Source organism: Schistocerca serialis, chromosome 2 (genome assembly GCF_023864345.2).
Source record: "Schistocerca serialis cubense isolate TAMUIC-IGC-003099 chromosome 2, iqSchSeri2.2, whole genome shotgun sequence".
NCBI classification, from domain to species: Eukaryota; Metazoa; Arthropoda; class Insecta; order Orthoptera; family Acrididae; genus Schistocerca; species Schistocerca serialis.
Window position 1 is genome coordinate 734,291,425 of NC_064639.1, and position 27,760 is coordinate 734,319,184.

Below are 27,760 nucleotides of genomic sequence, written 5' to 3' on the forward strand. Positions count from 1 at the left end.
TTTGAGTTTAACTGTTTGTACCTGCAATTAATATGTAACAACATCGCTTAGTTTTGTTAATAATGCAATTATATTGAAATAAGGGCTTCCGATACAGCTACTCCTGATCTGATTACTCTGGTTCACCCAAGCGATAAAAGTTAAAAAAAAATTCTCCTGACTAGGGTCGCGACCATAGTTCAGCAACAGGCCTTGTCTCTGTTATGGTATTGTGCCAGATTCAATAACATAAAACTTTCAGGGTCATAATTAAAACATTGTTGACTAACAGAAAACGCATTCTCCACAATCAGCAAGCACTTTCGAATTCCTGCCTGAGGTCACAAAGTTGTCGTCCACACAAAAAAAACTCTCCGGCCCTGGCCACAGATGGTCTGCAGCCCTCTTGACTTTCATTTTCTGCAGGATGCGGGCACGCCCCACCTCTCGCTTTTTGCTGTGACGTATAACACTGACTTAGCGAAAGGTAAAACTGTAGTATTCGTTTCGCAACTCCTTGTTAACATGAGAGCTCTCGACAACAACCAACACCGCTGAAGGACGACTCTCAATGTCGTGAAATTAGTCAAGTGGAACTGAGATAACAAAACATAGGAATCATTAACCATTTAATTTAGAAACTATTATTTATTCCAGGAAAAACTGGAAAAGTGCAAATAGGACTCGTGCTTTGAGATATTCGTAAAAATTTAATTATATATGTAGAAACTTCATCTATAAGTTCTGATGAGCGAGTTTGTGAACATCAAAAAACGCTCTAAGACAAAGAAAGACTCACCCCAAAGGAATCATTCGAATAGGATGTATATTGGTGGACTTGATGTATTTATACTGACAAACAAATGATTACAATTTCAGAAAAATCCGATAATTTATTCAAGAGAGAGAGCTTCAAAAATTGAGCAGGTCAGTAACACGTTGATCCACCTCTGGCACTTATGCAAACAATTTTCGGCTTGACACTGATCAACAGAACTTTTGGTTGTCCTCCTGAGGGACACAGTGCCGAATTCTGTCCAACTGGTGAGTTAAATCGTCAAAATAAGGAGATGGTTGGAGGACCCTGCCCATAATGCTCCAAATCTTCGTAATTGGGGAGAGATATGGTGACCTTTTTGGCCAAGGTAGGGTTTGACAAGCTCGAATATAAGCAACAGAAAATCTTGACATGTATGGGTAAGCATTATCCTGCTGAAATGTAAGCCCGTTGGTTTGCCCTAATGAACAATTAAACGGGGAGTAAAATATGTCGAAATAGCGCTTGTTGTAACGGTGCCTCAGATGACAACCAACGAGATCCTACTGTGAAAAGAAATAGCACATAGATATTAACTCCTAATTTCGGGCCGTATGGCGTGGAAAAGTCGGGTTGGTACCCCACCACTGTCCAGGCATCTGCAGAGATTTCGTCGTTGGTCATCGGGGCTCAATTCGAAGCACAACTCATCACTGAAGACAAAACCTACTCCCGTCAATGGGATTCAGGCCGAAGACTGATCTCGAGACGCCCCAGCAGTGGTGGATACCAACCTGAGTGTCGCCTGTCATACGGTCCGAAAACCGTGAGTGATTGTCTGGGGTTCCATTTCTTTTCATAGCAGGACACCTATGGTTGTCATCCGCGCCACCCTGACAACACAACGGTGCGCCGACGATATTCTACGGCCCGCTTTTTGCACTCCATGGCAAGTCATTTTGAACTTACTGTTCAGCAAGATAATGCCCGCCCGCATATGGCGAGGGTTTCTCCTGCTTGTCTTCCTTCTTGCCAAACCCTGCCTTGGGCAGCAAGGTCGGCGGATCCCTCCCCAACTGAGAACGTTTGCAGCGTTATGGAGAGGGCCCTCCAACCATCTCGGCATTTGACGATCTAACATACTAATTGGACAGAATTTCGCACGATATCTCTCAGAAGGACACCCAACAATTCTTCGACCAATTCCAAGTGGAATAACTCCTTGCGTAACGACCAGAGGTGGACCAGTGCATTATTGACTTGCTCACTTTGGAAAGCTCATTGTCTTGAATAAATCATTTGTTCCTCAGTACATGTACGTCACATCTACCGATTTCCGTCCCAATCAAATAATTCTTTCGTGGTGTGCGTTTTTTTCTGTGTATGTATGACATAAATTTTTCACACTGCCAAGGAACCTTAGGCCTTAGTGTTTGACATAAATCTCATCTTGAGACCTCTACAACTTCATGATAAAAAGAGGCCTTGATTCACGTACAGGCAGACTACAAAATGGTCCTATAAGGATTCCGTTTTTACTGACCGAGGTACGGAACCCTGAAAAGGGATGCAAATGATTGCCTGTAATCCAGCAGCACTTTGTATGGTTAAAGTGGCAGTATTAGTCAAGCAAAAAGTAAAGAGGGCAGTCAGTACTGAAGGATTCAGTTCTTTCTCAGTCTCTGCTGGTCAGAGTTCTGTATCGGTTTTTATATCCACTTATTCAACGACGTCTCCTTAGCGCAGTGTTCAGAGATTCACTCCAACAGCCTCCCTGCCTGCTCAGTAATTGCTCCTAGCCAAGTGTTCAGAAAGAAGTTCGTAATGGAGCGTTATCTATGAAGTTTTCCCCGTGGCACTTGGGAATATTCCCTTAATTAAACCTTCCACGTGCTTCATGACAGTTTATTTATATTCGTCACTCATGAGGTGGAACGATGCTGCAAAGCCACGAGCAGTTTAAAAGACTCTCCTGGAATGGCTTCGAGTTTTTCTAGATGGCGTGGTACGTCTCCTATACAAACTGTAGCAGATGCAGTTCTCTTCATCCGCGAGATTTATACTGGTTTAGTTAATTTTAACCCTAGGTGCTACGCGCTGGAATAATTCACTGTTTCTGTTGAAGTTTCGTAGACGACTGCCGGAAGTGCTAATGTCTGCCTACAATTCCCTCGGCTGCTCGGTTGTGGCCCCCTCCAACTGAAGTAGCGTATTCGGTGTTGTCCTGGTGATGACTCCCTTACTTCTGCGCCTTGTTCACTCATTTTCACCACCTTATGCCTTGTGACAAACACTCGTTTTCACCACCTTATGCCTTGTGACAAACACTCATTAATGACACCTCTATACTCCTGCCCCCCCCCCCCCCCCCCGAGAATCTTACTGATTGGTGGCTTTTAACATTACCTTTTGCCTTCAGTAAATTAATCCACTGTGTGGTTTCTTGTTCTTAGTAAATTTGGCGGTACTCATTTACCAAAGTAATAAAATAATGTAAGGCTCTCAGACAATAAGTAATGCAGAGTAGTTTAAATTTTTCTTCTCAGTTTTCCCACCAATGGCATGTTTCTGTATTGTTTGAGTGAAGCTCGCCCCACTATTCCTCCGTGTGTTGTTCAATGGTTCCAATGGCTCTAGCACTATCGGACTGAACATCTGAGGTCATCAGTCCCCTAGAACTTAGAACTACTTAAACTTAACTAACCAAGGACATCATACACATCCATGCCCGAGGCAGGTTTCGAACCTGCGACCGTAGCGGTCACGCTGTTTCGGACTGAAGCGCCTAGAACCGCTCGGCCATAGCGTCCGGCACCTCCGTGTGTTGTCAAACCCCCAACTACATCAATCTTGGTATTCCTTAGCAGTGTTGTGCAATACTGAGGAACAAAGACTTTTGAAAATACCTATTTTGTATCCCATTGTAGGACAACTATTAGAAACACTTGAAAAACTTCACCAAAAGCAAAAAAGAATCATATTCGTTTCAACAGTGAAACGATGATATTAATTAAAATATTATGGGCTGGTATCCCTTTGATGAACAGAACACAAAACCACTGAATTTCATGTGTAAACTGATTAAATTAAATCAAATACACAATAAGATATTGAAAATGAAACTTTATTAATTTTTTCTTACATTTGCAGACAAGTTGGGGGTGGAATCACTTGAAGCCACTGTGGCAGATTTTAGTGACATGCACAACACACACAAAAGACGCAACATACCCTGAACAGACTCAAAATAAGTAGTTATGGAAAGGAATGAAACATTTCATGTCAGATGACAAGCATAAGCCCACATCACGTATTACAACTTTAGCTGGATGTGTGAGGGTTTTTTTTTCATACTACAATACACACAACGTTTTGTAGTGCCATGCTGTGGCATGTGTTTTGCGTCCGACTTTCTCTTTTCCATGGGCATCTATGGTATACTGCAGGATGGACCTGGTAAACCTGTCACATTTCTAGTGCCTACTAAACCAGTTACAACACTCCTTCTAAACTCTTTGGGTCGTCAAATTCTACTATTGTTGCACAAAGCTTACAAAATAAATGAGTTTATTACTGATATATAAACAAATTACCACAACAATATTAGCCATGACCTTTTTGTTTTTCTATCAATTGTACAAAATGATCGTAACATGTAAGCTTTGTGAAAGCACCCCATATTCGCATTATTTGCCTTAGAAACGTTAAGACAAGCAACTTGCTTTATGCTACCATCAGCCTCCTTTCTGTTTACAACGGAAACGTCATTTGGAGAACTAATAGTAGATACAAATAAAACAGTGCCTTTGCCCTTCCATTCTATACAGGTTATTCCACATTCCTTACTGACAAATCACATTCCCCTCTACTGTTTTTTATCATGCTCCTCTAGTGTTAGATCTTTGCGATCACACTGACACTACCACAACCAGACATCCCACGTTGTTTTAGCTTTTCTGATAATGGCAAACTTGTGAAGCATTCATCAAAAAATGAATTATAACCTTTCCCTTCTAGGCCCTCACACAAATCAGGTATAATTTTTTGTCCCAAATGAACCTCAGCCGTATCTTTTTTCCCAGTATACACTTGAAAATCACAAACAAACCCTAACATATCGGCTCGAAGCCATATCTTATATCCTTTTTTGATGGGTTTCTTGGATATGTGTCATTTACAACTAACACTACCTTTGAATTTCACCGAGCATTCATCAACTGCTTGATTTTTGGTGGGGGCATAATTCCCTTTGAAAGTTTTACTCAATATGCCAAGCATAGATCTTGTATTATAAAGCATATCCTAATTTGGAGAAGCCCTTCTTATCATCGTGTTGTCATTCAAATGAACGTATGATAGTAGCCACTCAGATCTATTTAGGGACACGAGTGAACTTACATAAGTGTCCCTCAACTCTTCATGGCAAGACCGTCGTGGTAACTACGAGGTCGTTTCATTCACATGTAAGTATTTATTTTCAGAAAAACTAGCACTTCATCTTTGTTTACAGGTTTAGATGGTTTCGCTTTCTGAGTAGCATATAAGTTAGTTTGAAACACTAAATGTTCAATCAAATCATCGTAAAAAATAACTGAAAAGGAACCTTGTGGTGTCATATTGTTACTTTCCTTTTTCAGTTTGCCCTTTACGCTAACATACTCATTGAAGTCAGGACACTTTATACTACCACAATAAACTTTACTCCACCTATTAGTGGCAAGAGAAGATAAAGACACGTCGTCATCACAGCGAAAACTGTCATCATCGTTATCGTAATCACTTTCACTCTCTGAAATTGTTAGGCCTTCCGGGATTTTGAGTGTTGGCTTCTCGATATCGCTTCCTTCTGCAGTAACGTCCAGGAGAGGATCAGGACAGGTATTAAAGTCACTTTCATCACTTTCTGATTCGGGTTCAGATGTAACTTTGTCAAGAATTTCTAATATTCCTAATATTTCTTTCTTAGACAGCGTTTTCCTAGGCATGGTGTTATGGGGGAAGAAAATACAGATTAGGTTGGGACAGACGTGGTCAAGTACAGAGCCCCATATGAAGCGACCATATGCATATTGTGCTAACTATATACTTTGTTTCGTATATTAACATATTACACATTATATCTACAACATTTTCGAACGTAAGTATCTGGGAACATACCTTATATAAGCGCAAAAAATGTTTACCTGAGTAAACTGAACTGCAGCCACCATAACTGAAGTGAACACCAGTATTAGAAACTTTCTTATGACAACGAAACAGACTCTGTACAAAAATTTACGCAGATTGCAGCGCCTTGTTGGCCTGAGAGCAAGTGGATTCAGTCAGCTGAGAAAAAAATAAAAGGCCATGTGGACTCAAACAGAGTCACTATGTCTCAAAGTGTTATTCCACGGTCGGATAAATCTCTTATTGAAACCCAACGTTTCGTTCCCATCTGCAGAGGACTTGTTCAACGGGGGCTATAACTTTTCTGAAGGTCCGATGTTCCTAACTGCTGTTACTAATTGGCGCAAAATTCCGTTTCTGCGGGCACCGGCGCAGTTGCTTGACTTCACGTGTTTTGAAAACTTGAGTGCAATTAGTTATTGTCAAATGCTGTTGTCCGCTGTTGCTATCACCCAATGGGGGAAGACTGGTATACATCTTCTTCAGTACCAGAATCCAGATACCATTCAGTTCCACATCCTCCTTCTTCCGATTAAAATTATTGTGGTGTTTAGTAAGCTCTGTATCCCCTGCGTTTAGAATTCCGTAGTCCGCTAGTGGCTGGCAGTACCTGAGGCTTATCAAACCGAAACCGGTCATGTCCAGGCTGCAAACCATGTTGCTCAACAACTGATCTACTTGATTCTCTCCTTCTGCAGCTGACCTTGTGTTCTTCTAGATGTTTTTCGACCCTTCTTTTAGAAAAGCCCACATACATGTCTCTACAAATACAGAGAATCCTGTAACATCCTGCAGTATCTAGCGTTTTTGAGCATCCTTGGCCGACTTTAGGCGTTCTTGTATCTTTCGGGTAGGTTTTTAGATTTTAGCTATACTCCGTTTCGTCAAGATATATGCTACGCTGTCAGTAATGTTTTTAATGAAATCCAGGAAAATCTTGGTTTCACACCCATATTTCGCTATGATTTCTTCGTGGCTGTCTTAATTCTATTTTAATCCCAGCGGATGATTATCTGTTCTTCAGCAACACATTTGTGAGATATTCCAATTCAAAGTCGAGCAGCTCTGGTTCACAATTTTCCTCACTCTGTTTGCTAATGTTTTTAATACACTTTGCTCTTATCATGGGTGGTGATTTCAGACTTGGTGTAGGTAATGGTCCGTGTGTGAGGATTTTTGGTATGCCGTGTGGCCTACGCTACCATCATTTTTCTTCAAGACTAACACATACAGAATGTGTAACCTGCGTCTACCTCCTCCTCCACAGTGAACTGAAAAAAAATGGTTCAAATGGCTCTGAGCACTATGAGACTTAACTACTGTGGTCATCAGACCCCTAGAACTTAGAACTACTTAAACCTAACTAACCTAAGGACATCACAAACATCCACGCCCGAGGCAGGATTCGAACCTGCGACCGTAGCAGTCGCGCGGTTCCGGACTGCGCGCCTAGAACCGCTAGACCACCGCGGCCGGCAGTGAACTGAATCTCGGATTAATCTCACTTAGATGTTCATGAAAACGACACAGTTCCTCTCTGACATTTGTGCACAACACAGACGTATCATGCACGTAACCAATTATTCGGTTTTTTATTGGCTGTTTCTAATGACTGTTCTTCGAATTTTTCCATGAAGAAATCAGCTTTCACCGGGCTCAAGGGGTTTCCAATACCCTTGCCATCCATCCGGTCATATTACTTAAACAGTTCTGCAATATTGGCAGGAAAAATCCGAGTCAGCTTCTCCATCACCCTATTAAGTGGATTCTTGGTACACAGCAGTACCACATTAACAATGATTAATATGTGCCCAGGTGGTCAACCCAGCCATTTAATTTACCGATAAAATCTCCTGAATTCTTGATGTAAAAGATCGGCCCGCATGTAGTCGTCATGCAGTTGTCAAGAACTTGGCAATCGAACTGTTTGGCAGACCAAAAGCACTTGCTATGTGTCTCTTTATGAATTTTTGGCACAACATGAAATAGTGGTGGCGCAACTGAACTTGTCTTTCTGTACGCTCTGATCGATTGACGAGTATTTTTACCAATCATGTAACAGTTCTAAGAACATTGTCGGTGGGATCCTTACTCAGGTTACTACATGTCTGCGGATTGTGGCGTCCCCGCACTCCAACCGCGTGCTGATATTGTCGACGCCGTAGAGCTGCTTTTGCCACAGCTCTCGCAGTGGAGTTGAGACACGATGCGCGATGACGTAGGTCCCCGTTGGTGAACGGGAGACAGAAATCCGAACTCGTACGATGTATGCTTCTTCTGGTTTAAGATTGAATGTTTCATTGCCCGGATATACTGTAGTTGTTAAATCTTATCTCATCCGCACCGTACACACCACCAAATGCGAGGAAACATTGTGATTATCAGTCTTCTCGTACGTTGTTGGCTCGTTGCTATGGAGTTGTTGAACCTGTATGAAGCGAGATCCACAGATACTCTTTGATCACGTCTGAGTGAACCTACGCCGTAATGTTTAAAAAATGTTCAAAAGTTCTCTTTTCAATTAATGAAGTAGGTATTTTGATATTCAGATTAAATTGTCCCTACTAAACAGTCGTTGGTTAACTATCATTGATTAAATCACTTAATAATGTAGTCCACGTTTGATATTTCACTTGTAACGAACTGTTTGTTCCAGAATGAGTTTGGAAGGTAGGAGACGAGATACTGGCAGAAGTAAAGCTGTGAGTACCGGGCATGAGTCCTGCTTCGGTAGCTCAGATGGTTGAGCACTTGCCCGCGAAAGGCAAAGGTCCCGAGTTCGAGTCTCGGTCGGGCACACAGTTTTAATCTGCCAGGAAGTTTCGAACTGTTTATTGTTCCTTGGCTACTAAATACTTTATAACTTTCGCACCACACGCACACGCAGTTGGTTGGTAAAGTCAGTTCTATTAAAATAAAGTTTCTTGACAATTACGACAACTTGACTCTTCAGTGTAATTGTATTATCCTCGTGAAGTCGTGTAATTGTGTCCTACTCGAGACTAATTGAGTGTAGTCCTTTGATATACTATCCACTCTTCTTTTTGTTCCAACTATTTGAAATTCAAGTCCAATATTCACTAGTTTCGTCAATAAAGTTCAATTAGCCCGTTATGCACGGTTAAACGCATCTATCAGTTCCTGTCTCTGCTTAGAAAATCAGTTTCCGAAGTTCGTGAATCACGTCACGCAAGAAACACTTCTGAATGCAAAACAATCTCGTCGCGTTCCGTTCTCTCAGTAACTAAGACAAGAATTGTTCTCGTACGTCTTTGCAGGACGAGAGCCAGCAAGCGACTTATTCTGTGAAAGAGTATTGTAGGCCCATCGAATTTCTTCGTTGCGCTTACAACTCTCTTCCACATAAAAGTTATCTCTGACTAACATCACATTGGACTTAGCTTTCAAGATATTAATTGCAATTATCACTTGGATATTTGTCCATTAATTAAATCTGAGGTTTCCTCCTCCTCTTTTCATACCAAAAACTCTCAGTGATGTACAATGTTATTGTTATATAAAGTTATTGGTGTTAAGTTATCGGCAAAGATGTCGCATTTGCCAAGATAACTCTTCCCTACTTCAGATTACGATATTCTGTCTTAATTGACTTTAAGGGGGTCGATGAGGTGTTATAAGATCTAATAAATTTAATGTTACCGTTATAAATAGTCACAATTATAACTACTGGTGGATTGCCCTTGTCAGCCGGGGGAATAATAATGTGTTCTATAACGAGAGAGTTGTTAAGGAAAGCATTCGTTGTATTGACTGTCCCGCAGATACTAGTCCCACAGCTTCACTACATAACTTCTTTGGAATTCTGAGGGAATGGAAGGGAGCGAATGGTACATTGACATGGTGAGTTGGTCGATGAGGCGTAATCGGTGAGATCAGTCGCTACAGTTAGTGTACATGAAACAGTTGACCAATCAGAAACGCCACTTGTGCTTTGGAACGCCAATAATAATCGGGTAAATCATTGAATCTGCTTCCTGGTGAGACAGACGGATCCGTAGATACTTGTCCCACAGCTCAAGGCATCCGCTTTTACTGGCATTTTGTCTGCAGGTGGTACCGGGGCCGCGGCGGGCAAAGCGTTGCTGTGGCGACGGACGAGCGCGTGATCCAGGTGGGCGGCAGCCTGTACCTGCGCAGCGCCCAGCTGGAGGACTCTGGCCGCTACACCTGCGTCGTCAACAACAGCGTGGGCAGCGAGCGCGCCTCCACCTCGCTGCTCGTCACCAGTGAGTACGCCGTTCGCGCAACATATAAGCCTTGCCTCTTTGAGAGTAAACCATAAGCACAACTGACAAAAAATTAGTCATCTGAAGTCATCAAGCTAATACCGAGTAACAGCACCTTTACCCTTGATAATGACCTCAATTCGGCGAAGAAAGGTGTTCACAATTTGATTCAGATATACTGTATCCAGCTGCATCCATTCATTGATGATTAGATTCACTGTAGCTAAGTTTCACCCGCTGCTCAAAGTTGTTTCTGTGCATTAAGATCGGATAAGGTGCAAAGGGCGCCTCGAGTGTTTGTGAAAACAGAAATGAATGCCTACAGCTCTGTGAACACAGCAATTGTCATCGTGGATAACGAGAGTTTCCGCAGTATTGTCAAGACGTAGAAATTATAATGAACATCCTGGTTTATGATCAAGATAACCTGAATGAGCTGGATGAAGTCATGGTACGAAAACACAACAAAAACATCTCACAACCCACTCTCACCTGATCTAAACTCTCAACACATTGCTGGTTAAATGCTTCGTTGGCACCTTGGTGCACTCAGTGGCTACCACCATTTGAGAAGAGCCAAAATCGCGACTCATAGGGCCACACTAAACGCCTCTAGTCAGCTGTGACCAGTTTCTGTACGTCTTTGCTTAGCCCGCTGAAGACGAGCAACTTTATGTGCCACTGTGAACAGTCCCCATTTTCGATGTACCCGAGTCTAGGTATCCATTGCCTGTAAGGCAGTTCCCTTAACAGCGATCGATCAGAAAATGGTTGTGGTGGACCTCTCGTGTATAAAAGAACTTGTCACTGATAAGACGTGACACTCTTCTCCAATCCTAGTCGCTTGGGATTCGTGCGACCATCGTTGTTGCGCCATGTTGGATGGCTGCAGGTTGTACATCATTCTTAGTAGACGCGACAGACAGGCCACGTTAATACACTAACCAACCATGCAACTCCATATGGTCATATAATATACAAATCCCTCAACCATGTTATGTGGTCTGATGGTGATCGTTTCAAATGATACTTGGCGCAAGTAAAGAGCTGTCTAAACAGCTTCTGCAGGTGCTACATAAATATGACCTCCCATAAATATTTACAAGCTGTGGAGATCCGTTAGAAAAAAAAGTACACTGGTGTGAAAACTTAAGGACGACAGTAACCTTCGCATGAAGTGTCACTGCCAAGTAACATACCTCGAATGAATTTGGACGATACATTGAAAGAATTGTTGCAGTACAGTACACTAAGTAACTGAAAAAAATACGCAATGAGATGAAAAGAAATTACACATCTGTTCGAAGACAATTATACTTACGTCACCGCGATTCATAGCGGTCCCCTGGATTTCAAAAAAAGGCCGGATATGGTTCTTAATTGGATGTGTGATCACTGCAGACGGCATTTCATGCTGTGCAATGTGCTCCCTTGCTGGCCACAAGGTTAGTAAGGGGTTGCGGTAGTACGGCGTTCCTCCCTTCCAGCAGTGTGGTTGACAAGTGCTGGATGGTTGTTGGTGCATATGGACATGCTGCAATATGTCTCCCGAACGCAACCTACACGTGCTCAATGGGGCTTAAGTCAGGGGGACGGGCAAGCCAGTCCAGACCCCGAATATTCTCTCATTCCAAGAGCTCCTCCACCTTGCGCTGTTCGGTTCAGTCGGTCTTTTTCAGCCACAGAAGTAAAGTCAATTGCAAAGCACCCTTGATAAGTCGCACACAGAGAAGGAGTACAGTGTCGCAATAACGTTGACCGGTAAGTGTATTGTATTCAAAGATTTGGAGTTAGTATGTCCAAACAACATTATTCCTCCCTCCACATCGTAACACCTGGAGCACCAAACCTATCATTTCCGATACTGCTGGTCTTGCCCTCATGTGGCGATAGGCAGGAACGCATAACGCAGTTATATTGTCGAAGATTATCTTTCTGGTGGTCCATGTGTTATGGTGTGGGGAGGCATAAAGTTGCATGGGCGTACTAACCTCCAGATCTGTGAACATGCCACACTTACTGGCCAACGTAATTGTGACAGTGTACTCCTTCCTGATGTACGTACACTCCTGGAAATAGAAAAAAGAACACATTGACACCGGTGTGTCAGACCCACCATACTTGCTCCGGACACTGCGAGAGGGCTGTACAAGCAATGACCACACGCACGGCACAGCGGACACACCAGGAACCGCGGTGTTGGCCGTCGAATGGCGCTAGCTGCGCAGCATTTGTGCACCGCCGCCGTCAGTGTCAGCCAGTTTGCCGTGGCATACGGAGCTCCATCGCAGTCTTTAACACTGGTAGCATGCCGCGACAGCGTGGACGTGAACCGTATGTGCAGTTGACGGACTTTGAGCGAGGGCGTATAGTGGGCATGCGGGAGGCCGGATGGACGTACCGCCGAATTGCTCAACACGTGGGGCGTGAGGTCTCCACAGTACATCGATGTTGTCGCCAGTGGTCGGCGGAAGGTGCACGTGCCCGTCGACCTGGGACCAGACCGCTGCGACGCACGAATGCACGCCAAGACCGTAGGATCCTACGCAGTGCCGTAGGGGACCGCACCGCCACTTCCCAGCAAATTAGGGACACTGTTGCTCCTGGGGTATCGGCGAGGACCATTCGCAACCGTCTCCATGAAGCTGGGCTACGGTCCCGCACACCGTTAGGCCGTCTTCCGCTCACGCCCCAACATCGTGCAGCCCGCCTCCAGTGGTGTCGCGACAGGCGTGAATGGAGGGACGAATGGAGACGTGTCGTCTTCAGCGATGAGAGTCGCTTCTGCCTTGGTGCCAATGATGGTCGTATGCGTGTTTGGCGCCGTGCAGGTGAGCGCCACAATCAGGACTGTATACGACCGAGGCACACAGGGCCAACACCCGGCATCATGGTGTGGGGAGCGATCTCCTACACTGGCCGTACACCACTGGTGATCGTCGAGGGGACACTGAATAGTGCACGGTACATCCAAACCGTCATCGAACCCATCGTTCTACCATTCCTAGACCGGCAAGGGAACTTGCTGTTCCAACAGGACAATGCACGTCCGCATGTATCCCGTGCCACCCAACGTGCTCTAGAAGGTGTAAGTCAACTACCCTGGCCAGCAAGATCTCCGGATCTGTCCCCCATTGAGCATGTTTGGGACTGGATGAAGCGTCGTCTCACGCGGTCTGCACGTCCAGCACGAACGCTGGTCCAACTGAGGCGCCAGGTGGAAATGGCATGGCAAGCCGTTCCACAGGACTACATCCAGCATCTCTACGATCGTCTCCATGGGAGAATAGCAGCCTGCATTGCTGCGAAAGGTGGATATACACTGTACTAGTGCCGACATTGTGCATGCTCTGTTGCCTGTGTCTATGTGCCTGTGGTTCTGTCAGTGTGATCATATGATGTATCTGACCCCAGGAATGTGTCAATAAAGTTTCCCCTTCCTGGGACAATGAATTCACGGTGTTCTTATTTCAATTTCCAGGAGTGTATTTTCAGGGGTGCATTCGGCCCTGACTACATTTTTATGGATGACAATGTTCAACTGCATCGAATAGTGCAAGTCGAAGAGCTCTTGCAACGAAAGAACATTAGACGAATCAACTGGCCTGTCCGTTCCCCCGACTTAAATTCTATCGAGAACGAGTGGGATGCGTCGGGGAGTCGTATTGCAGGATGTCCAAATGCACCAGCGACCATCCAACAGTTGTCGACTGCACTGATGGAGGAATGGAACTCCCTACCACAAGAACTCCTTAACAACTTTGTGGCCAGCGTGGTAACACGTTGCAGAGCGCGCACTGCCGTCACACACCCTATTAATAACCAGGGACCTCATTTTGTAATGACCAAGTGACGATCATAAATCGCAATGACTTCGGCGTAACTATTATCTTTGAATAAAAGTCTCATTTCTGTTCATCTCATTGCGTATTTCTTTGACTTAATTTATGTAGCACACTGCAGCAGTTCTTTCTATGTATGGTCTAAATAACATCAAGCAATGTTACTTGGCAGTGGCGCATTATTAAAGTTACTTTCATCGTTCGGTTTTGCATACAAGTTTACTTACCTCTTTTCTTGCCAACATCAGTCTCAACCTAATATTCACTCGACTACGGAGTGATCATGCGAATGAGATGAAGGGCGATTTGTACACTCATGGAGGCTAAACATCATATATCATGTGCGTAAGACTCACGAAATATTTCGGAAGGTTGCTTTCAGTATCTGCCTCGAAGAACGAAGCAAACAACTTACAGAACTTTTATAAAGCTTCGTGAGGAATATCCCAAACACGAAATCAAGACTATTATTGTTATCATAAGTTTGGCATACACCTTCCTAATCGACTATCATGCGAGAACAAACGAAATTATTTCCCTCGCATAATACTGTTCGGTGGGCAATTGCGTGTTTTGTGTTGTGAGACCATGGTGGGGAGTTCTGTCGTCTCACGTAAATAATGTCTGCTTCCTTTCTGGATGTTTTAGTGTCCTTACCTACAAGACTTCGTATTAACAAAAATTTCTGTGTAATATATAATTGTTGCTAATCAGCTAGTCTAAAATTGCGGATTTTATGCATGCAGAATGCCATTAGCTGTGAAATATGCCGTTTAACTTATCCTTAAGCAACAAGATTTTCCTAATCATTTCCTTATTTTATAGCTACTTTCAATGATTACTCGCACGTTCGTTCATTTAAACATATTATACTATTGATATTTCTTGGATGCAGGAATCCGTAAACGTTGAATCTCATACAACACCAGCTAAAACCATTTAACAGTAATAAAACGTGGACTTGCAGACGCCTTAGCTTAAAAAATACAGATCATGCTTGTAACTAGTTGGAAAGTGTCGGTCAAGGTAAGAATTACTTTTTTCTTTCACGTTCTACGCACAAATGAAGCAAAATTTTGATGAAGTACGTATCCCTCCATCTACATTGCCGAATTCGTTATTTTCTGCAGTTCTGTCCTAGTTACTCATACACATCTAGCATTTAGACGAAGGGAAGGAACTTGGAAAACGTGCTTCGCCACTTCTTGGTGACACTCTCAACATGTTAGACCTCTCGTCATGAAACAAAGCTTTGTTGAATTACCAAGCTTTTTGCTTGCCCATCTCATTAAAATATACGTGTAAGTGGGAACAAGATCACTTTCAGAAATAGTGAATTTACTTTCATTGTTGATAGTGTAGCGTTTTCTTTACAATTGAACTTCCTGACAGGCTAAAACTCTATATCAGACAAACTCGAACCCAGACCCTTGCGTTTTCCAGGCATTGCTTTCACTGAATGTGCTATCAAAGGACATCTGATGACCTGTCTCCATAGCTCCACATTTACCGATACCTCCGTTCTACATTCACACTAGTTTTCATGCATATTTTGCTAAACATTTTTACGAGTCCCTCAGTTCTATACAACGTGATCCTACCGATGGTCTGGTATCAATGATATGTTTTATGGTGCTCATTTTACTATATGTGCGTTTCCGCATTGCAGAGGCAGCTACACTCTCAATGCTGCCTGAAATGGAGAAAGTTACACTGTGAACATCTTACGCAACGAAACCAAACTGATATCCCTGTATTAAAGAGGGACGTTCAATAAGTAATGCAACCCACTTTTTTCTCTGTCAATTTCGGTTGAAAAAATGCGTAATTTGTTGTGGGACATCGTGGAATAGTCCCGCTTCAGCTCCTATAGTTTCTCGCAGTTTCGATAGGTGCTATACGTAGCCTTCAAAATGGCGCCTGTAATGGAGCAGCTTTCCAAGTAGAGAGCTGGCACTGAGTTTCTTTCAGCGGAAAACCAGAGCATCCCAGATATTCACAGGCTCTTGCAGAATGTATATGGAGAAGCCACAAAACTGCAAACGAACTTCTCGTTTTCCATGACAACGTAAGGATGCGCGTCCAAGAGAAGCTCACAAGACTTCATTGGACAGTTTTTCCTCATCTACCTTACAGCACTGATCTCGCACCCTGCGGCTTCCATCTGTTTGGCCCAATGAAGGGTTCACTCCTCGGAAAGCGCTACATGGATGAGGGGGACGTTATTGATTCAGGAAGACGTTGCCTCCGACGTGGACTAGTAGAGTGGTACCATTCGAGCATACAGACCCTTTCAATAAGGTGGCTTAAGGCCATCGCATTGAACGGGGATTGTGTCGAAAATAGTGTATTGCAGCCAAAAGAATGGGGAATAGTATGGCGTATTGGAATCTTAAATAAAACCAAATACATTTCACAAAAAAATGTGTTGTATTACTTACTGAACGCCCCTCGTACATGCCTGTGCGATTGTTGGTTAAAGAATCGTCCTGATCCGTGCTAATTTTCAGCATAGGAAGAAAAACCATTTCTGCACCTGAAGATTGGCGAATAGCATATGCTGACTAATGGCTGTGTCTACCGTAAGTGTAACTTTTCAGCTGGAGATCACAACACATTCTTCCCAGACTACGTTCACGTGCAGTTTATTGCCGTCTTGAAAACATTAAGAAAGGTCGAATCATCAGCAAGAGGGGCAGGGGAGTACCATACCGACAAATTGCACAAATAGTTGGGTATGGTGCAATGACTGCACAACGAGCGGAGACGAAATGAACTCAAGACAATACTGCGACAAGGAAAGTAGACAAGCGTCCTTCTAGAAGAACTACACAATGGGAACATAGTAGCCTTGTTTTATTGGCTCTGGCGAATAAACGGGCGACAACAAGTGAAATCTAGGTGGAGGTACAGGCAGAGTGTCATTTCTGACAGTGGGGAAGAGATTACTGGAAGCTGGGTTAAGATCTCGAATATCAATGCGTCGCTTACTGGTGACACCATACCACATACAACAGAAACTTCCATAGCCTGGAGCCAGAGTCAACTATGAGTGTGGTGTTTATTGTTAAGCCTCGCTTCTTTCGTGGCGGTCAGATCGACGCCAACGTATCTGCAGACGATTTAGTCAATGGTCACAGGAAGCAGCAATTTTCGAGTCCCATATCTACCCAATTGCTGGGAACATGATGGAATATCGTAGCCCTGTTTTATTGGCTCTGGCGAATAAACGGGCGACAACAACTGAAATCTAGGTGGAGGTACAGGCAGAGTGTCACCTCTGACAGTGGGGAAGAGGGAGAAGTGTTGGATATGGTAACTAGACCGATTTGGTGATTGGCGAAGAGAGGACTTATGCTTGCCAGTATGTGGCAAGTATTGTGTACTCTGTTTGTATATCCTTCATGATCAGGGTACCAAACAGCATATTCCAGCAGGATAATGCGAGATTCCGTACTGCAATTCACCACAAACGCCATAAATATTTACAGTCCTGCCCAATCTACTGATTGTTCACCCACAGATCATGTCTAGTAAGCGATGAGGAGGCATAAATTTTCATATCAGCCTTCAATATGCATTAACTGACATAGCATGAATTTCAGGCCTAGCAGAAATTCCTTGAGACGACATTATGGTACAGGCTGCTTCCATACAACAATGCATGCAAGGTAGTATACATGCCCATGGGAGTCACACCCCACACTTGTTGATGGCGAAAATCAGTTCTGAATGGAACAAAATTTTAATCATTCAATAGACGTTACACAGTAAACATCTCCACAAAGTTGATAAATATCGGACTGGGGCTTCATGGTGTAACATTTTCCATTTCTGTTAGTGATTTACTTGTGTGGTGTTGACAATGACAAAGTTTTCAGTTCTACAAGTGCTCTATGAACTGTGTAGGAAATGTTGTAAGAACTGAGAGAGAAAAAAATTTTTGCTGATGAGTATTTTTCTTAAAGCTTCACAATACAGTGTCAGAAAGCAGAGCTAACCATGAAGTGTGTGGTTCAGGATCTTGGTGTGCTTGTTGGCAGAGCAGCTGTCTGCCTACATGAGCCCACAGGTGCAGGTGGTGGACGTGGGGAAGACGGCGCTGTTCAACTGCACGACGGACGGCCACCCCAAGCAATCGGTAGTCTGGCTCAAGGACGCACAGCTGCTCACCCCCTCCAGCAGGGTGCGCCTGCTCGCCTCAGAGGTAGGCAGCCCAGTTAACCATCACTAATAGAAATGGTCTCTTCACACAGCTACAGATAAGACTGACGTCTTCTATAAATGAATCTCAGTGCATGTATTACCAACATTCCCACGACTGCAAATCATACATATTCATATGACCCACTTCAGGAATTAGTGCTCCTATAATTAAGTTTGCCGTGAAACACATGTACTCAGCCGTAATCATCCTACTTAATTTTCTCTGATATTGTAGTAGTAAATTTTCTTTCATTTTAACAGTTTTGATGTTCACTATCTAGACAAAACACCGAAATAAATGTGCCATACATGATCCTTACATGTTACTCAAACTTAATCTCCCTTAGGTGTCGTCTTACATGTCATCGTAAAACAGTGGAAAAGGTCTTTGCGTGTATGTTGTTTGTTCGTTTGTTTGTTTATGACACACAGCCTATGAGAATTTTGGTTTTATAAATTGTAAACATAGCCCTCTACTTTACACAGCTCTCTGCTCAACAAGAGTGATACTTTTTAACATTCAATAGCCTAAATCGCATAAAATATTTCATTATTTAAGACAACCGCTTTCGACAGGCTTTGCTCTCAAAATCGCCTGTCTTGAATAAAGAAATATTTTATGCAATCTAGGCTGTTGAGTGTTTTTACTTGGTAAAGCAGATTGCTCCCTCAGTATTCTCAAAATGAGAAAATTCAATTAAATGAAAAATGTTTGTGCTGCAGAAATTTCTGAAGAATAATTTGTTTTACTGGTTGCAGACACTGAAAATAGCGCACGTAGAAAGATCAGATAGGGGGATGTACCAATGTGTGGTGTCCAATTCAGAAGAAACCGCACAAGGAACAGCTCAACTGAAGCTTGGCGGTAAGTACAGTTTTAATTCCCTTTCTGTTAATGAGCCACTAATTTCTACCTCTACAACCTGTTAATGTTTTCTCACACGAGCGTAGATAAAAATAAAAATAAAAATTAAAATTTTTTAGAAAAGACTTCTAACTAATCAAGACAGCGCAGTGATAAATCAGTGAACTCATTTTGAGAGGAATAGTATATTTAACTTTGTTAATGCAACATGTAAGTTATGTAGCTACTACGCAGACGTCACACCTTGTTACATTGCCGAAATAGTCGTACGCCATAGTGACTTGGATCAATGAGGAACTAGCTTCACACAACAGTCCGGTCATCCTGATTTATGTTTCCCCGTGTATTACACACACAGGGAAGGAGGTATACGGGATAATTTCTTCGACAAATTTATAGACACGTCCTTCCACAGTCCTCATGCAGCTAAATTACTAGACTGTACCTTCTGCTCAAAGTATCAGCGGCATAAAAAATTGTGTCGTGTAAGATATTCAAAATGATCGTCATCTAAAATATCCTCAATATTGTCCTCCATTCTTCTGTTTATTATCCTTGTAATCAACTCAGCTGCATGAGGCGTTAAGCTGATTGTGCGATAATTCTCGAACTTGTCAGCTCTTCAAGTCTTTGGGATTGTTTCGGTGACTTTTTTCGAAAGTCAAATTGCATGTCGCCAGATTTATACATTCTGTACACCAACGTGAATAGTCGTTTTGTTGCCACTTCTCTCAATGATTTTAGAAATCCTGGTGGAATTTTGTCTATCCCTTCTGCATTATTTGATCTTAAGTCCTCCATAGCTCTCTTAAATTCTGATTCTATCTCTTCTAAATCGACTCCTGTTTCTTCTATCACATCAGACAAATATTCCCGCTCATAGGGGCCTTCAGTGTACTCTTTCCACCCATCCACTCTCTCCTCTGCATTTAACAGTGGAATTCCAATTGAACTCTTAATGTTACCACCCTTGCTTTTAATTTCACCGAAGGTTGTTTAGACTTTACTGTATGCTTAGTCAGACCTTCCGACAGTCATTTCTTTTTAGATTTCTTCACATTTTTCATGCAGTCATTTCGTCTTACCTTCCCTGCACTTCCTGTTGATTTCATTCCTCAGCGAGTTGTATTACTGCATTACTGAATTCCTGAATTTCCCTGAACATTTTTGTAGTGTCTTCTATCATCGACCAACTGAAGTATTTCTTCTTTTACCCATGGTTTATTCGCAGTTACCTTTATTGTTACCGTTTACTTTGCAACTTCTGTGATTTCCCTTTTTAGAAATATCCATTCCTCTTCAATTGAACTGCCAACTGAACTATTCCTTATCGCAATATCTATAGCCTTCGTGAACTTCAAGCGTATCTCTTCATTCCTTAATATTTCCGTACCCCAGTTCTTTGCGTATTGATTCTTTCTGACTAATTTGTTAAACTTCAGCCTACTTGTCATCGCTACTACATGGTTATCTGAGTCTATATCTGCTCCTGGGCACACCTTACAATCAGAATCTAATTTCGGAATATCTGTCTGACCATGCTGTAATCTAATTAAACCTTCCCTTATCATCCCGCATTTTCCAAGTATACCTCCTCCTCTTATGATTCTTGAACAGGATATTCGCAATTACTAGCTGAAATTTATTACAGAATTCAATTAGTCTTTCTCCTCTCTCATTCCTGGTCGCAACCCTAATTCTCCTGTAACGTTTTCTTCTAGTCCTTCCCCTACAACTGAATTCTAAACCCCCCCGCTCCCCATGACTATTAGATTTTCATTTCACTGTACGTGCTGCATTACCCTTTCAATATCCTCATGTACTTTCTCTGTATCTTCAGCTTTGGCTTGTGACGTCGGCATCTATACCTATAGTTGTCAATGTTGGTTTGCTGTCGATTCTGATAAGAACGACCCTATCACTGAACTGTTCACAGTAATATGCTCTCTGCCCTACCTTCCTATTCATAACGAATCCTACGCCCGTTATACCATTTTGTGCTGCTGTTGATATTACCCGGTACTCATCTGACCAGAAGTCCTTGTCTTCTTTGCATTTCACTTCCCTGACCCCTACTATATCTAGAGTGAACCTTTGTATTCCCCTTTTCAGATTTTCTAGCTTCCCTACCATGTTCAAGCTTGTGACATTCTACATCCCGACGCGTAGAACGTTATCCTTTCGTTGGTTGTCGAATCTTTTTCTCATGGTCACATCCCTCTTGGTAGACCCATCCCGGAGATGCGTATATGGGACTATTCTGGAATCTTTTGCCAATGAAGAGATCATCATGACACTTTTTCAGTTACACGCCACATGTCCTGTGGATATGCATTATGTCTTTAATGCAAATGTTTCCATTGCCTTCTGCATCCTCATTCAGATTTTTCCGCCTTTAGGGCCAGTTTCCCATCCCAAGGACGAGAGAGTGACCTGCACCTCTATTCACTTCCCCGCCCTCTACGACAAGGCCGTTGGCAAAATGAGAATGACTTCTTATGCCGGATGTCTTTGGCCGCCAATGCTGAAAATTAATGAAAATTTAAGCTGTCACTGGTTTCAAACCTGGGACCGAGGACGTTTTGATTAGTACCCCTAGACCAAGGGTACTTGTTTATTGAAAGTAGTAATGCCCAGAAAGTATTGGGAACAGAAAGGTGGTTGAAACTGGAAGTGATAACAATTAAATCCAAAAATGAGATTGAAATACTTATCTTAAGAATAGGTTAGACGCCAAAGGCGGCGGAGTATTGATTACAGTAAGGAATTCGATAATATTTAGGTAATGTATTACAGATTCCAAATACGAAATAATGCACTTGAAGTTAACCATCACAAGTGAGTCAAAAATGGCAATCAGATACTTTTGTATTTCGTCTGTGTTAGGAGCTTTAGCGGTAGAGCGCTTCAGAGAGAATTTGCAGTTCCGTGAATAAGTCTCCTGATCACAGTATTATAATAGGGGAAGGCTTCAATTTCCCCAGTATAGAATGGAAGATCCATGCGATAAAAGGTGGTGCCAAAGACAGGGAATCGTATGACATTATTCTGAATGTCTTGTCAGAAAATTACCTCGAGCTCATATTTAGAGGACCAACTCGTGATATTAACGTCTTAGACCTCCTCGCAAGACACAGACCAGAACTTTTCGGATTAGGTAATGTAGATGAAAGAGTCAGTGATCACTAGGCTGTGATAGCAATAATAACTGTGTTAAGTTATAAGGACTTTTACGAAAGCTAAGAGAATATTTTTGCTTAGAAAGAATGAGGAATACTAAATTCTCAGAATCTGAGTAGTCACTATCAAACACTCGAGGTTGAGGACGAACACATGGAGCACATACAGACATAATTAAGATTTTTCATACAATAAACCTTAGACAAGTATGTTCCGACCAGGGTACTAAGGGATGGGGAAGAGTCGCCGTGGTTTAACGGCCGTGTTATAAAATCGCTACGTAAACTAAGAGAGCTTCACACAAATTTAAGAGAAGTCAAAATCTAGCTGACAAACAAAAGCTGAAAGAAGCGAAAGTGAGGAGAGCAACGAGAGAAGCAAGTAAATTTTGCTTCCGCAACACCATCAACATTTGTCTTCAAATAACAGCCACGGTCTCCAACCATGTCATCGTATAACAAAATTGCATGAAGTAAATTTTTTCCAACCGAACTGCCTAACAAACCCTAGGAGCTTTTGATTTACGTAAAATCAATGAGCTGTTCGAAATCATCATTTCGGTCGCTCAGTGACCATACTGGCACCAAAACGGAAGACGAAAGAGAAAATGCCCAATTACAGAATTCGTTCTTTCGAAATAGTTTAGAATATGGTCCCTCCTTTCAATCATCGCATGACCGCCAAAATGGCAAATATTGAGACAACTGGAATGAGATTTTCACTCTGCAGCGGAGCGTGCACTGATATGAAACTTCCTGGCAGATTAAAACTGTCTGCCCGACCGAGACTCGAACTCGGGACCTGGCAGAAGTGAAGCTGTGGGGACGGGGCGTGAGTTGTGCTTCGGTAGCTCAGTTGGTAGAGCACTTGCCCGCGAAAGGCAAAGGTCCCGAGTTCGAGTCTCGGTCGGGCACACAGTTTTAATCTGCCAGGAAGTTTCATTGAGACAACTGATCCCGGAATAGAAACGCAACTACAATCGCTTAGTAGTGGAAAGGCGTCTGGACGGGATGAGGTACCTGTAAGATTCTGCATTGGCTACGCGAAAGAACTTGGTCCCCTTCTAGAAGCAGTTTACCGTAGGTCTTTGGAGTACCTAGCGGCTGGAGAAAAGCGCAGGTCAGTCCCGTTTCCAAGAAGATTCGTGGGACAGTGCACATAATTATAGGCCTATATCGATGACATCAATCTTCTGTAGAATCATGGAACGTGTTTATGTTCACGTATTATGACCTCCTCCATACACTCAACACGGATTCCGCAGACAGAGACCTAGCGAAACTCAGCTCGCTCTGTTCTTCCGCGAGAACCGCAGTTCTGTAGATATTGGCGCCCAGGCTGATGATCTAGTCAAAAGCGTCGGAAGCTCTTTAAGCTCGTTCGTAGATGATATGATTGTCTGTAAGAAAGTAGCAACGCCAGGAGACAGTAAGGATTTGCAAAATGACCTACGAAGTATTATACATGGTGTAGTCTCTGCCAGGTGACACTGGACGTAAACTTATCTAAAAGATCGCGCATGCATAGGAGGAGAAATCCACTAACGTGCAACTATGCTATTGATGACAAATTTCTGGAAACGTTAACTAATGTAGAATATCTAGTATTAACCATATGGAACAACCTTAAGTGGAATGGACACAATGGTAGGAAATTACCACTATGGTAGGGAAGCAGCTGTCAGACAGATTCATAGGAAGAATCTTAAGGATCCGTAATTCATCAACTGAAATAGTGGCTTAGAAGTCGCTTGTTCAACCGATTCTTGAGTGTTGTTAATCAATCAGGGACCATAGCACATAGGACTGATAGAAGAGATAGAGAAGATCCAACGAAGAACGGCGCATTTCGTCACGGGATCGTTTAGTCGTTGCAAGAGCGTTACTTAGAGGATCAACAATCCACAGTCGCAACCGTTATAAGGGAGGCGTTGTGCGTCACGGACAGATTTGCTATTGACATTCCGAGAGAATACTTTCTGCGAAGAGTCGGACAACGCTCTTGTTCCTCCACGTTTGTTCGCGAAATGAAAATAACGAGAAAAGAAACTGAAACTAATACGAAGGTCCACCGACAATAATTCTTCCCACTCTCTATTCCCAGGTGGAAGAGGGTATCAAATAGTGGTACCAGAAGCACCTTCCTCCACGCGCTGGCAGGTGGCTTGAGGAGTATAGATGTAGCTATACTGCTATTAGAGCAGAGCAGCACCCTGTTTCCTTCATATTCATGACATGTTTCCTTATGCGGGTATGAAAACTCGAACTTTTGCATAAGACAGCAATCTATTTGATACTTCAAACATGTAAACCGTAAGTTACATATATTTTAACCTCTGCAAAACTATTTATCATATTTCTAATGTTGGGACGCAGTTGAATTCGTCTCTTTGAGCTCTATGATACCAGAGCTACAGCTATCACTATAGTTCCATTTTAAAAAGCGAAGTTGATATCGATATCACTGTAATTAATATGAGAAGAGAGTAATGTAGTTTTGTGAAGATTTTTAGGTAAAATGAAGGTGGAAACAGAATTACAAAGACTTGTGCGGTTCTGGAAACATTTGACATGAGCAGCTTAGTTTTGTCATCCTGTATATCCTCTCAATATAATTACAGCGATGAGTGATAATTATTTGATCGTGAAAGGAGCATTCAGACATGTACAGTTAGCGGAAACTGCGTAACCAATAACTGTCCTTCAGTAAGATGACATGAAGAGGCACTAGTAGCGATAGCTGAAGTGTAAGATAACTTCCGGAAAGAAGTGACCCAGCAACTACTGTATGCAACTACTAAAACCATGCAATACTAAGCGAGGGACACCATTTTGGATTACCGTCACACATAGGTTGGCTATCTAGCTGGAGTTACCGTTACTAGTAAGAGACGTCTAGGAGAACTTATATTGCATTATCTTGTTCCCAACCGCTTAACAGACGCCAGAAACATGAATGAGTCGCATTCGCCTGCAGTGAAATAATGGTGAATTATTCGACAGACTATGTAGAAACAGGAGCCCATCGCTATAGTTCACAGAGTAAATGCAGTTAAATCACTGGAGCCCTTGTAGATATAGTCAATAAATAAATCCGATTTCCAATCATCGGTGGACTAGGTCACGGTCACAAACCTCCTAGAACCAAAGCAGATTAGTTAAGCATAATTTACTGAAAACAAACTACATGGGACGCTTCAAGAACTGAAAGAAGAAACTGGACATTTGCTAGTGAGTAAACTGCAAGTCCTCCCGTGATTTACAACTGTCACTTTGCCCAGAGAACAGCATAAAGCAGTAAGTATGACATCATTTCGCCCTCCATATTATCTCCTTCTCGCAATAGTAAAATACTGAAATTTGACTCAATCACATAACATTTGTGATAAGATTACAAGGCACGTGACGTGTTTCGAGAATAGGCTCTCATGCAAAGGTAATAGATACAAGAATCTTTAAAATATGGTCTTCATTTTTCTTAAAGATTCTTGTGTATGTTACCTGAAGATGAGAGCCTGTTCTCGAAACGTGTCTTGTAACATGTGATGTTATCACTAAGTTTACGTGGTTGAGCCAAATTTTAATACATTATTAATATTTAACTAGAACGACCGCGCCTCCAGCTCAAATATAAAATTCTGTTCTCACATTACCTGACTTCTGGATGACGAGAAAAGTAATTTTTAAATATCAAACAGTCTCTAGACATAAACTCTAATCTACGGGATCAGCCCATGAGATTTGAGGTGTGACTCACGTTACGACCAGGCGAAACTAAAATCCTCCAATCACAACCGTTGGTTCTTTGATTGCTCTGGGAGATGGCCATGGTAGCTACAACCTGAGAAATATTGATTCACTTTACTACATGAATGAAAAAAAATATTTATTAATTTGATACAATTCTTTCCCACAGGAGTGCTTGGTAATTTACAACTATCACTGACTATTAAAGCATAACTTGATAGATATAATTACAATTCTTCTCTTGAACTACAATGTTCAACATTTACAAAAATACATTTCCATCCGGGATTTGAATAAATCTTTAGCACTACTGCGTGATGTTGACTGATGCACCTGACATCACGAACTGCGGCAGAGCACTTCCATACTCGGATGTATATTCATCTCCGTGTGAGGGCGTTTCTGTGCTGAGACGTGCATCTTCTTTAGCCTCTCCTATCTCTCGTTACGGATTACAGGAAGACATCGCTAATGTCTGTGGTATCGATGCACACTGCTGACTGTGGCGTGGCGCTGCGATCTTTGGACGATACCACAACTGCCAAAATTAATCAGTTCCTTTCAAAGTATGCTGATACAGTGGCTCCATACGTAAAAATCACATACAACCATTCGCACGACGAAGGATCCGTACCCAAAGACTGGAAAGTTGCACAGGTCACGCCAATATTCAAGAAAGTAGTAGGAGTAATCCATTGAATTACAAGTCGATATGCAGCAGGATTGTGAAACATATATTGTGTTCGAACGGTATGAATTGCCTCGAAGAAAACGGTCTATTGGCACACAGTCAACACGGATTTAGAAAACATCATTCTTGTGAAACACAACTATCTCTTTAGTCGCACGAAGTGTTGAATGCTATCGACAAGAGATTTCAAATTGATTCTGTGTTTCCAGAATTCCGAAAGGCTTTTGGTACTGTACCACACAAGTGGGTTGTAATTAAACTGCATGCTTATGGAATATAATCTCAGTTATGTGACTGGATTCGTGATTTCCTTGTAACCTCCCCCCTCACTTATCGACCTTAATGACAGTGAAAAATTAAACCGCGTGTACCTAATGGAAATTTGGGAAAAGCAATCGTCACCGAAGTTAATCTATCGGGAAAGAGGGAGGAAAGGGTTACATCTAAATGAAAGGAAAAATGCAAATGAAACTGATGGAAATTAATTTTGAAAAGAGGTAAAGTTAATAAAGAAAGTAAATGTGCGGCCGTTACGTTAACAATTAACTAGCGGTAATTAGATATTTGAGATTTGGGGGAAATCACGGTCGCCAGTCCTAAGGACAATTACTATAGTAACTGAAAAAGAAAGGTTATTATACATATAATTAGCACTAGAAGCGTGGCAACTGAAGGTTGACACGTGTAGTGTGAAAACTGAAAGTTTGTCAGAAGTAATAAATTTCGCTACACTCTGACTTAATTTAGCAAAAGAATTAATAAAACCGGAAAATCGAAAGTTAATTTAGTGACTGAAGTTAATAGTGAGCTTTCTTTCTGAAGCACATCGAAATCCAGTAAAATACGGTTAGTCTTGGACTACCTCAACAATCATTTCAAAAGCAACTTGACTCTACGCAATTTAGAAACAAGAGATCTAACTTTGAACTTGAATTAAATGATTCTGAACTATTAACAATAGTAAAATTTAGTACGTACCAAGCTGAGCTGCAGTCACAGGTAAGCTAAAATATGCTAACAAAACTCGCACTCTAAATTTGTGCTCGTGTAACCTAAATATTGTAGCCAGCTACTGAACTTT

At 42.2% G+C, this 27,760-nt stretch overlaps 1 protein-coding gene across 1 annotated transcript in view; it reads left to right on the top strand.

Annotated features, from left to right (window-relative positions):
* Positions 1-27,760, top strand: part of LOC126456373 (Down syndrome cell adhesion molecule-like protein Dscam2) — a 289,440-nt gene that overhangs the window by 56,268 nt on the left and 205,412 nt on the right. Inside the window, exons 4-6 of the mRNA XM_050092127.1 lie at positions 9,974-10,149; positions 18,035-18,198; positions 18,921-19,062. Of these exons, the coding sequence (XP_049948084.1) occupies positions 9,974-10,149; positions 18,035-18,198; positions 18,921-19,062 (482 nt within the window). The remainder of the gene's footprint in view (positions 1-9,973; positions 10,150-18,034; positions 18,199-18,920; positions 19,063-27,760) is intronic.